This window comes from Pseudonaja textilis, chromosome 7, assembly GCF_049901715.1.
Source record: "Pseudonaja textilis isolate UNSWEBS1 chromosome 7, rPseTex1.2, whole genome shotgun sequence".
NCBI lineage: Eukaryota > Metazoa > Chordata > Lepidosauria > Squamata > Elapidae > Pseudonaja > Pseudonaja textilis.
The window spans coordinates 48,415,988-48,428,459 of NC_141996.1; the positions used below are offsets into that span (position 1 = coordinate 48,415,988).

Below are 12,472 nucleotides of genomic sequence, written 5' to 3' on the forward strand. Positions count from 1 at the left end.
GTCCGATAAAGATGATTATTCAGCTTTGCCTCAAACATTTTGTTTCTTGTGACAAATAAGTGGAACATCTCTCCATTTCATATAAAAATTCATATGAAAACTGATCAAAGTGATAAAATCCTACTGTGGCATTCATGGCTGTGCATTGATGATGTGAAGCGCCTTGTAGCTTACCTTTATCTTTATTTATTTATTAAAGTTATAGGCTACCCACAGTTGCCTTGAACTACAAGATGGGTGGCATATAAATTTAATAAATAAATAAATGTAAGATAAGCTACAAGGCACTTCACAGCTCAATCTTCCAAACATTAGGACAGCTTGACAGTGCTATACATACTGCTAATGATAAGGCAGACTAATGATTCACCCCATCACATGAAGAGTATGTTGTTATAGAGAAATAAACTAAACTGTTTTCTTGACTCAAGTTTGCCAACATATAATTTCAACATGAATAAGATCAAGAGTGTGCTAATTTAGTATCAGATAATGTTAAGATAATCAAATTTGGAGTCTGTCTGTTACATATATACAATAAGAACACACATATTTATAACAATTTACAATTACTTAATTACATAGATTTTGGTTGTTTAATTTGTTACACTGTTTCTTATTAAATTAGTAAGCTGTTGGTCAGCTATCTGTTTCAGAGAAGTCACTGGTAGACCTCATGTCTGAAAGCTATCGCAGTTAGGTACAGCACAGGATTGTGTTTAACCTAAACTAAAACTTTCTGGAAGTCAGTGGGAAGAGGAAGTATTAAATTCTGGGTTTTTCCTGGCATTTTCTCTACTAGAAAAAAATAAGTTGTCATCTTTGGAATGCAGTCTAACTGGTTTCTCTTGTCTTCCTTTCCTAGTACCATTTAATTGCAAATAATCTGACCATTGCAAATGAAACATTCCCTTTCTTTCTCCTGATTGTACAAGCTGATTCTTGACTCTTGGCCTTTGAGTCTCTCCTTATTTAGTAAAAAGATAATTCCTTGAAACTTCAGGGGCATTTTTATTTTGAATTACGAGTGGGAGAATTTTCATCCTTCCAGCTTCTCCACAACCTGAAACTTTCCTTGAGCTATATCTGAAACTTTTTGCTCCCCACTTCTAATCCAATGGTTCTCAATTCTTTCTTCACCATGGGCCCCTTTTAAATACATTTTGTGACCACAGACCATGGCAATGGACCCCCAAAACTTAATTCAAGATTTAAGTCATCTTTTTTCAAGCCTTTGCAGACACCTTGTGATGACATTGTGCCCCCCCGGGGTCCGCAGAGCACAGGTTGAGAACCACTGATCTAATCTTTATTTAGCTCATCAGGAGCCTCAGCCTTTGCTTTATCAAACTTCATCATATCATACTTAACTCAGTTGTGATGTTTGAAGCAGTATCCCTCTACGAAAACATTTACAAGAATAGGAATCTAACCTGACCAAGAATTAGTCAGGCGCATTTTATAATGGAAACAGGAAGGTGTATATTTACAGGACATTTTAGGGATAAGCTCAACCTAGTGCCTAGCTAATTATATCCCAGCAGAACAGAGGCAAAAAAGGAAGTGTTCTTGGAAGAAAAACAGAAGGAATAATCCTTTAGATGAATAATCTCTAAATGAGTATAGGCACAATGATAGACAAGGGATATATATAGTTAATACCTTCACCATACTGTCCTTAGAGCAATACATCATAAGTCCTGAAGAGTGAATGCAATTGAATAGATCTCCAAAATTTCAAAGGTCACCTATCATTTTGAAATTGCAGTCTGATTACTTATATAAAAGAATATAAAAGTAGATCTTGGTTAGGGACTGCCTCGTTTAGTGAACATTCAAAATTATGATGGGGATGAAAAAGTAACTGACTAATCCCTGCATTTATGACTTTCAAAGGTCTGTAAAACAAAAGAAAACTGAAGTGAGATTGTAAGCACAGTGAAAGCTTCACTTAACGATTGCTTCTCTTAAAGAACAAGATGCTGGTCCAAATTATAGTCAGGTAAAGGAGGAATACTTGTACTAGATCTTGATGATGCTTCTGAAGTTTCTTACTTAGTGTAAGCTTCCAATTAATTATTCAGTTTGTTTTTTTATTCAGTAGCATAGTTGTTACAGCATTGTGAAATATAGCAAGTTTAGTAAATCATTGAAGAAATCATTTTCTGTGGCCAATTCCCATCAGAAGTTCTTTCTGCTGAATAGTATATTGAACACTGAATAGTATATTGAATAAATAGCAAATTAAAATACCAAAATAAGTTTTAGAATTTTTTTATTCTTTCACGCTTTTAGTATATGTAATAAATCATTGAATCAGTATCCCACTTGAAGTATTAAGTCTAAATAAAATTTCAAATGAGAGGACTTTAGTATTACTTAAATGTTAATCCTCAAACAAATGGTATAGCTAAGAATATAATACAAAGCAGTGGGTGGGGGAACACCAAGTTGGAATTATTTTTGTTTTACAGGATCTGAACCCCTGTTGATGAGTTTGAGTCAATATAAAATAGAAGGACAGCTGCATTGGACCACCAAAATTGTTCAAAGCAGTTGTTCTAAGTGTACATTAACACTCTTAAAATAATGTTGCATGGTCCTGTCCTTAAGTTATAGAATTTTATTTTGATGCCCATTTTACATCTGGGAGACTATTTGGTCTAAGGTGTAATTGATTTAAAGGAAATTAAATTTGAGTGTATTGAACTTCAAAAAGCTGACGTTAATAAGTTCAGAACGATGAGGATTTTCTTTCAGTTATTTGCATTTTTTCTTATAATTCCAATATATTAAATAAATCAGGGAAAATATCACTAGTTTGATATTATAACAAGAAAAGAGGATATAGAAAGAAGGCCAGAAACTTCAGAAAGCTATATGCAGATGCGATAGAACTAAGACCATCAATGTTCAAAATGAGCCAGTTAGTGAGGGATACTAAAAATAAACCCTTTTTCAAAATCAAAAATAAAATATGTAATATGCCTAGCAGCTGCAGGTAATAAAGATTTGGATTTGTCAAGAACAAGTATTGCCAAACTAAACCTATTTTTTAAATTTAGTCAAATATTTGGAATACCCAATGATATTCCAATTACCAAATTATATGTGTGTTGAATTCATGGTAATTGAATGGATAGGCAGAATGCTTATCAATATTTTCATATTACCCTCTGCAAAATACTGAAAGCCACAAGTTCCTACCTGGGTCATGTACTCTTTAGAATTGTTATTAATAACTTAAATGGAGAGTTGGAGAATATGAAAATCACAGATGACACACAATTAGGACACCTACCAGAATATAAATGAAAATCAAAGCAATTTTAAAAGATAAATACACTTGAAAAATATGAAATTTAAAAGAACAGTGAAAAGTTCTGTTAGGAAAGAAAAAAAACAATTCTTTTGAGGGATACTTAGCAATATATGTAGGCAAAAAACTTCGTTGATTGCAACTCTATATGTATCAATAGCACCACATGGCTGTAAAAGAGGTAAAAGTAATTTTAGGCTGTATCAATAGTAACAGTTTCCAAACCATACGAAGTAAATATTTCCCTTTATTTTGTTTTGGTAAGACTCAAACCCAGTTTGAATACTGTGTCAAATTCTCACTACTACATTTAAAGAAGAATTAAGAGAAAGTGGAATTGGTTCATGGAAAAGGTAATGGGAAGACTATAATGTGAATCTCTTGAAGAGAAATTGAAGGATATGGACATGTTTACTTTGAGAAGTGAAGATGGGGAACATAATAGTTGAAACTATCCACATAGGAAAAAAGATGTTCTTTTTGTTACAGAGCACAGAACACAAAATAATGGATTTCATTTAAAAGAAACAGACCCCAGCTCAGTATTAGAAAAAAAATCCTAATAATAAGAACATTTTGATAGTAAAATCAGATACTAGAAATTGTGAGTTGCCCTTTATTTGGTGTGTTCAAGTGGAAACAGCATACTTATTTGTCAGAGATGCTTTGATTTAGATAAAGAACATAGTGTTTCCTGTGTGTTACCTGAAACTGAGCTGAGAAGAATGTGACATTGGCTTACAAAATAGCAGTGACCTAAATTAGAAGTGAACTCCATAATGATTGATTATGCTTGAGATAAAACATTCTTCAAGAATTAAGTTCAGTTTGTTGTCCTTAGTCTAGAAAGAATTTTAGAATGCAGACTTGTAATACATTTTTCCTAATGCACACAATAAAAAAAATTTTAGGTGAATTTTATATTTAAAGATAGATGTCCAGAAACAAAATATATTTGAATTGTTAAAAAAGTTGGGTATTGAGTATTGATAACTTTCTGTATTAAGAATATGTACCTATAATTAAATACTAGAGGCTTCTGGAACACACCAATATTATTATACTACATTTGTTCTCCTGCTTCCTTTCCTTTTTCCATTTCTATCACATTTACCCAGGAAGAATATGACTATGAATTTAAGATTAGATGTATCTAAAAAAAAAAAAAATAGAAGAAAGAATGTATCTTCCTCTTTTATCTTATTCATGATGAGTGGAGGTCAGCTGAAGTGGGCTGGGATTTGACTGAGGAAACAAAAATAGCCCAAAACAGCTCCAGAGTTATGGCACATGGCAAAACACCCCTTTGCCAAAAGTTCCTGTGTTGGGCTGGGCAAATTAACACATAAAAGCTGAAAGCAGACCCAGAGACATGGTGTGTGAAAAGAACTGTTTATTTTTTTGAATGTGAAGTCTCATCCTACTTAAGAGCTCTTTGCAAAGGGGCTACTTTGGGTTGCTGTTTCTCCTCCTTCTTGTGTAACACAAAGCCCTGTCCCACTCCACTCAGGAGCTTTTAACAAAGGAGTTTTTTGGCATGGGGTGGAGTGGGGGGGGGCTACTTTTCTCAAAGTATTTGCTAATTATACAAGATATGTACTGGGGGGGAAATCTATCTAAGTACACATTCTTATATTTGGTGTAGCAAGAAGGAGAAATAGGAGTTATCTTTCATGATGAGCCACACCTGCTGGCGAAGCCTTTCTCTAATATCTCTACTTTCACTTCCTCTACTTGAATTCAGGTATATCAGGTTATAGCTGTGCCCCAAAATGAAAGAGTTTCATTCAGGCATGTTACATCTTGTTACTGAATACAAAAACGCCCTCCCTTATTTGGATGAAGCACCCACACCTTTTTTCTTCATGTACATTCTGGGTTACATTTTTGATCCTGAATATAAAGAGTGACACTGCCCTAATGACAATACACATATACCTAGTGCAATTTTTTTTTTTTAGAAACCTTTTTAAAAAAAGAAAACTACTTTGCCTTCTTGATCTTGAGACTTCTTTCTGGATCCTACTGTGACCCAGCTCTCATAATATCTAGCCAAACTTTGCTTTTTGATATGCAGGGAATCCATTTTATGCAGTTATTAATATATTGTATTACAATGTATACGTATAGACATTTATCTGGAAAATCATTTGTATCAAGAATTCTCTGATTACAAAGCAATTCTGAGTTGAAAGCTGAAACCTTTTATTTTTAACATTCCTTGCAGGGAAAAGAGAAGTTTATCTCAATGAACCACCTGAGAACTTCTTCACATATATAGTTGTTTAGAATGCATAAGTGACATAAATAGGCTTTGTCAAATTTTAAATCTCCCCCCCCCCCAAGTGTATAGGATAAATCTTTGTAAACTATGTGTTTCCACACTGAAGCTTAAGGAAGTAAAAGCCACTGAAAAATGTGATAATTTGGTATCTATGTGTATGCATTCAGTATGTTTATCAGAGGTGATATTCAGCCTGTTTGGACCGGTTGAAATAAACAGGTAACATAAATTTTAACTAGTTCAGAAAACCAGAGGACACCACCTCTGGCTGGACCAATCCTGCTCACCTGCCCACCTGCTCGCCCCTTCCCACCCTCTTGCCACTTGTCCCACCCTGCCCGCTCATCCCACCCTGCCCAGTCACTGATCTCAACTGCCATTGCTAACCTGTATTTGCCTGCCATGGCTGCCTGCCTTCAACTGCAGTTGCTACCTGCCTTCTGCCATGGCCCTCATCTCCCTGGGTGAGTGAGCCTGCAAGCAAGCCCCGGTCGGCTACTGGCCAAACTTTGGAAGAACTTTGCCCAAGGCTTCTTGTGTTTTCAGGGGCTGCACCTCTCCCAACAATGCGTTTGGTGGTGATCTAATGAAACATCTTCCAGCTCTTCAAGATCAACTTTAAGAACGCCCCATGGAAGAAGCCAAGAAGCTGAGAGCAAAAGTAGCAGTGGCGGGGGCAACAGGGGTGTGTGATGTGTCCCTTCTCAGTCACCTCCTGGGTGGCAGCCAGGGCTTCACCGCCTCTTTTCCTCAGAGGCTGCCTCCCTTCACACTTCTTGCGTAGAGACACGCCCGTCACTACTTTTGCTCTTGGCTTCTTCCATGAGGGCGCTCTTAAAGTCAATCTTGAAGAGCTGGAAGATGTTTCATTAAATCACTGCCAAACACATTATTGGGAGAGGTGTAGCCCCTGAATACACAAGAAGTCTGTCTTGGGCAAAGTTCTCTGATTTTTAAAATGCATCTGTGTGGTGTCTGCCTCCCTTCACACTCCTCTGTGCATGCCAGAAGTGCCAAACCACAGCAGGAAAGCATGCACGGGAGTGAGAGAGTGCAAAGTTGGTCTCTATGGGGTGAGCACCTTGGCTTCTCCTCTTGCTCCTCACAGTCACCATAAGCCGGTGCAGTTCTTTACTTGGGCAGCCCTGACAGCTGCAGCAGCGCCCACAGCAACAAGCAGCACCGCAACAATGAGGTATAGTAACATTTGGCAGCGCAGAAATTGTTTTGTAAAAAAAATAGTGCATCTCTGAGGGGTTTCTGGCAAAAAAAAACCCACCCCAAAACAAAACCCAGGCTTGCAGCAACAGTTTGGAGCTTGTTAAGAAGGACCACTCCTCCGCCCCAGCCATGTGTTTTCCAGCCCAGGCTATTCGGCAGGCAGGCTCGGCAGGCAGTTGCGATCTTTACATGGGTTTTTGTCAGCCCAGAGAACAGAGGTGGGGGAGAAGGTATGTAGAAATCGCCTTGTCTGCAGGATCGGTCATGTGAGTGAGTGGGTGTGGCCAACTTGATGTCCTCACAGCAAGGTGCTGCCCCACCTTGCCATGATGTTGAGTTGGCCATGCCTGCCCAGTCACATGACCACCTAGCCATGACCACCAAGCCACACCCACCAAGCCATGCCCACAGAACTGGTGGTAAAAAGTGTTGAATCTGATCACTGATGTTTATATATGCGATACAGCCACACTTCCATACACCCAAATATCTTTATTCATACTACTTAACACACACAGACTTGCATGCACCACATTCAGTTACATGTTTGTTTTAATTTTAAAATAAACAATATAAAAGCAACTCATTGTGTGTGTGTTAAATTCATATAGCACTTTCCATTCAAATATAAGACAAATAAAAAAACAGAAGAGGAAAAAATAGACAAAATAATGATTGAAAAACAATTTAAATATAGAAGAATTTTTACAATTGGCATTTCATGTTAAATAATATAAATAAATTCATTACATCTACTCACATACCAATTTGTAAAAAAGCACAATAAATTATATTTTTTCAGTGCTATGTTGTTGTTTTTCTTTTTGTATATTTTCATTTGTACATCTGTTTTATCAGTTGCCAGCATACTTTCATTGATTTCCTTTCTATCACAACAACTGCTTAAAGGGAAAATTGCTACATATTCAACTAATTTGATTAGGTTTTATTGACAGCCTACGTGCCATTATTTCCCATGTGTTCCATGAACCCATGGTTTGGGTTTTAGCACTTACATTTAGATACTGTAAATACATACATTAATTTATGGCTTAGGTGATTGTTCAGGAACACAGAAAAAGGTCTTACCAATTATCAAAATCTGGTAATAAACTTGAGACTTTAGCATTCAATTTAATCCAATTTAGCTGATAAGATTTTTAGTAAAATGGAGAACAATCGAGTAGTAACTAGATCTGAATCCTTGGAAGTAGCCTGCTTCCAAATTAGTCTAAAACTATAATATACTATAATTTGCACCAGCTTCACATTTACAAACAGACAAAGTAGTGTAGAGGATGTGAAGATGTAACAAAAACAGAAGTATAGGAAAGTGCAGGCCCATGGGAAAAAGCTGAAATGTACACATCAGTTTAATTTTTCAACTTTCTGCTTGCTGAAATTTACAACAACTCTCACATACAATTCTAATCATGATATAGTAAAGAACTGAAACCCAATTTTTCTCATGCTTTTATTTAAAACTATCTTACTTACACGTGCTATGTAACTGAGACTGCTATCTGAGTGTATCCTACCAACTTCAAAGATTTTTCCATTGATTACTCTTTCAACAATGCGATGATTGTTGTTAGGTTAAAACCTCAAGCACAGGAGAAACACTTCACTGTTACAACTCCATGTAGGTATCTATCTAAATATGCATATATGTATATACAATGTATGTGTTCATGTGCATGTGTGTATAGAATGCCAATATCTAGTGACAAGGAATTTCAGGAAATGCTGAAATAAGAATAGAATCTGAGCATAGTATGAAATGAAATTTATTCTTAATTATTAAAATAATAAAATTTGAAAGTTGGAGCTGAATTGAGACTTTTGGTTTTGTTTTTACTTTGTAAAGTAAAAACACTTTACTTTGCCTTTTCTCTATTATAGAATAATAATAGAAGTTGGCTGAATTCTGAGGAAGTTAAAGAAAAGACTGCATATTTTCTCAACACAAAAGTGTATTTTCACTTGCAAACCTGCAGTATTTGTCTTATGGTATGGTTTAATATTTCTCTTAAGCCAAAGCAGATACAACTATTGTTTCATAGCACAATCCAGAGAAGATTACTCTATGAAGTTTTGTGCCTTTGTGATTTAGAAACTTATGCAATGATATATGCAATTACTCATCTAAATGTTTATAACATAATGTTAATGTACATTGCATTTTTTTTTGATGGGAATATTCAGAAATACCTGCCTTGATATGTGCATTCCTAGTGGCATTCTTTTAACAATCGTATGGAATTGTATTTCTTTACAATTAAAAATATTTTCTAGAAACCAGACATGTTTAGGTTGTTCCTATGGTGCACTGAGAAATTGCAATCTTATATGACTTGATGGCCTGAAGATATGAAACTGCAACTGTTTTACATCATGGATAATTGCCTCTAATTCAGTCAGTTTATTTATTTGTAAACTGTGATAACTCTATTACTCATCTAAAATGTCTGTGCTGAATCAGGAAATCTCAAAGCTGTAGGCTTCACTCATGTAGGCTTCACTCATGTAAACAGGGCTTTTATAACAAGATAGGTTAAACAGTCAGATTTCTTCCCCCTATACGTCATTGCCTCAGAAAACAAATTCTTAAAATGATGCATTCCATCCACAGCAATATTAAAAGCTGGTGATAGAAGCAAGTATTTAAGTGCAAAGATTATAGATTGTAATGTTCATAAAATTCAATATTTAATATATATTTGTGGCTCCAATGAGATTTGTAATGAAATTCCATTGGAAATTAAAGCAGCTTGATTTGTCTCTACTCAAAATATATTGGAAGGCACTGGTAACAAAGGTATCATCTCTGTTTTCTATATTTTAATATTTCAGCCAAATGCTATATATTAAATGTCAATTAATTTCTCTTGATTAAGGTGAGGTATTTATATTACTTTTTAAAACTGGAAATTCATTTCCCTATAGTTGGTAAAAATAGAGTTTTCTTTCTGAAAATAATCTTATGAGAGTAAGCTACAGCTCCCAAAACTAAATATGGCTTTATTTTCTTTTGATCTTTCCAGTGCAATCCTATAGATGTTCAATCTGAAAATTCTCATTTTGTTTATTACTCCCTAATAAGTACATTTAGGATTTCAGCTTTACAATTAAACTTTGTCTATAAGTAATTCAATTACTTTTAAATTCAATAAAGTTTACTCCCCAAAGTAGCAGAAACTAAAGCCTTAATCTAAAAATATATGTAATGACTTAAAAAATAAATACATCTATGATTTGAAAACAACAAAAATATTTCATGAATTCTCCCCATTTAGGCATTCATAGGCATTTTTTGAAGTGCTCCCACTCATTTCACTGAAGGACCTGATATACATGTGCCAACAGTTATGTATCCTCCTTGAAATTATGGGACAGTTTGTGCACATAAGATATGTACCCAATCTGAGCATGTGCAATCTCTGGATTAGGATGCTTGGTAACATTCAGCCAAATATCAAAAGAATTAGACAAAAAAAGCTTTATGAAAAAAAAACCAATGTTTTTGTTTTTGTTTTAACCACTGTGAAATTCTTCCTTACAGGGCAAATTCATGGCACGCTATTAGATTTCTAGTAGGAACCACTTCAAAACTAAAAGGGAAAACAGAGGTGAACAGATTTCATAAATCTGAGCTGGAAGACATGACCCAATGTCTCACCAAAATTTCATCTTTCCGTATATTGGGGATGAGTAACCCACATGTAATTTCATACTGTTTTCAAAATCTCTGTGTCAACAGTTAGTATAGATCTCTAAGAAGAGTCATCTGCCTCTCCCATAGCAACTGCGCGATGAAAAAGGAGAGGGTATGGAAGAGAGAAAGAAGTGGCAGAAATGCAAAGAGGTAGTAGAAATAGAGATGAAAAGGGAGACAGCAGAAAGCTAATGCCTCAAGAACTTTAGACTCTATCTTCATCCATGTCTGGATTTAGTTGTATCTTAGACATGTAACAGTTGAAGGGGGGGGAGTTCCCCATTATGTTATGTGTGCTGTTCCCATGTAATGAATTCCTTCTAACTCTATTTGTGGCACTTCTTTCATTAGTTTGATAATTACTGATGTACAATATTCTAAATTGGCAGTCCCCAACCTTTCTGGCTTTGTGGACAGGCAGTGGGGAGGGGATGTTTCCACATGAGCAGCAGGCATGCTCCTGTGGCCTGATTCTGGATGGGCCACAGCCTGGCGGGTTGGGGACCCTTGTTCTAAATGGATAAAATAAAATACATTTCTTTTTCAAATTTTAAAGCATCATACTGGCAGCTTCCCTCCCCCTTTCCCTACTGCTGCAGACTGTGCCTATAAAAATTCCTCATCAGAAAGGCATTAATATAGAATAAATTCTATTGTCAGGAAATTCTTAGAATAGAAATGTATTTCCTGTTGTCAGAAAGATATTACTTTTTTTTTCTTTAAAGCAGCAACCTCTTAATTTTCCAGTAAAACTTTTTTTTAAGAAAGGCATATGAGTCAACAGTGGCTGCAGATCTACTAATACTTTGGTCAATCACTTGTGTTAAACATAAAGGCTGCTGTTTGTTGTAAGAAAATCAAGTGATATAAAGTGACATACCAAAGCAAAGATATTTACAAATAGTATAAAAGAAACTATTGTAGAATCATGGATAATTTTGACAAGTTGTCTAAAGATATCCTATGTTAGAGGTAGGTGAGAAAAGGGAGATGGTTCTGTAACTGGATATCCCATTATAACTTCTCTGGTTTATCCTCTTATTTGCAGATTCAAAGGGCTCGTAATAGCTAACACATAGTGCTTTTGACATATTAAGATCACCTCATAGGACCAGATCATATCTCTTTTTGGTCCAAATCTTGCATGTCCTGCAAGAATAAGAGAGAATATTGATGCATTGTCTTCCTTTTGTTTCTGAGTAGATCTTATGTCAATATGCCAAATAAGATTCAAGAAGACTCCTTCTGAAGAAGTCTGCAACCACAGGTTAACATTTTTTAAATAAACATTGTTTGAATGCCGATGGTCTTTGAGACAGAAGACAGCCTTTAGCTAATTTTCCATTCCCATCTTTACACTGGACAGTTCTTGTATGCCACCCTGTATCACATGTTCGAGAACAAGAAAGCCATGGTCCAGTTATCCATTGGGGTTGAGTAAGTGACGGGCTAATTTTGTTACTATTGTTGTTGTTAGTGACAGAATTTGTCATTTGTGTTTGCTTCTTTGGCACATAGAAACTATAGCGGACATCTACTGGTGTAGTTGGATCTGTTGCAAGAATCTGTACTATCAAGATTTCCTTGGTGCCTGTATGTCCCATGGCATGCAAGAAATCGTCTTTGTGACTCCAGCCACTGTAGTTCATAACTGTTCCATTGAGGTCAATGATGGTCTCTGAAGTTGAGATCATGTATTTTCCATTGACAAGATATTCACTATTTTTCTTTTTCAAAGCCAAGTAAGCAGTGAATCTACTTTGGTCTTTCAATTTGAACTGTCGTATTTTGATGTGTGTTGCTCCTTCTGGTATTTTAACAATATCCGTATAACCCTTACTGAAATAAAGGAAAAATAAGTTAGATAAGCAAAACAAAGATATGCTATTTGTTCCCCAAAATGCAAAATTCCTTCCCTCTCAGACTCTTTGCA

At 35.6% G+C, this 12,472-nt stretch overlaps 1 protein-coding gene across 1 annotated transcript in view; it reads right to left on the bottom strand.

Moving 5' to 3' along the window:
* Positions 1-7,296: 7,296 nt before the first annotated feature.
* ADAMTS5 (ADAM metallopeptidase with thrombospondin type 1 motif 5) overlaps positions 7,297-12,472 on the bottom strand; it is a 48,625-nt gene continuing 43,449 nt past the window's right edge. Inside the window, exon 8 of the mRNA XM_026700633.2 lies at positions 7,297-12,378. Within this exon, the coding sequence (XP_026556418.1) occupies positions 11,808-12,378 (571 nt within the window). The 3' untranslated portion in view covers positions 7,297-11,807. The remainder of the gene's footprint in view (positions 12,379-12,472) is intronic.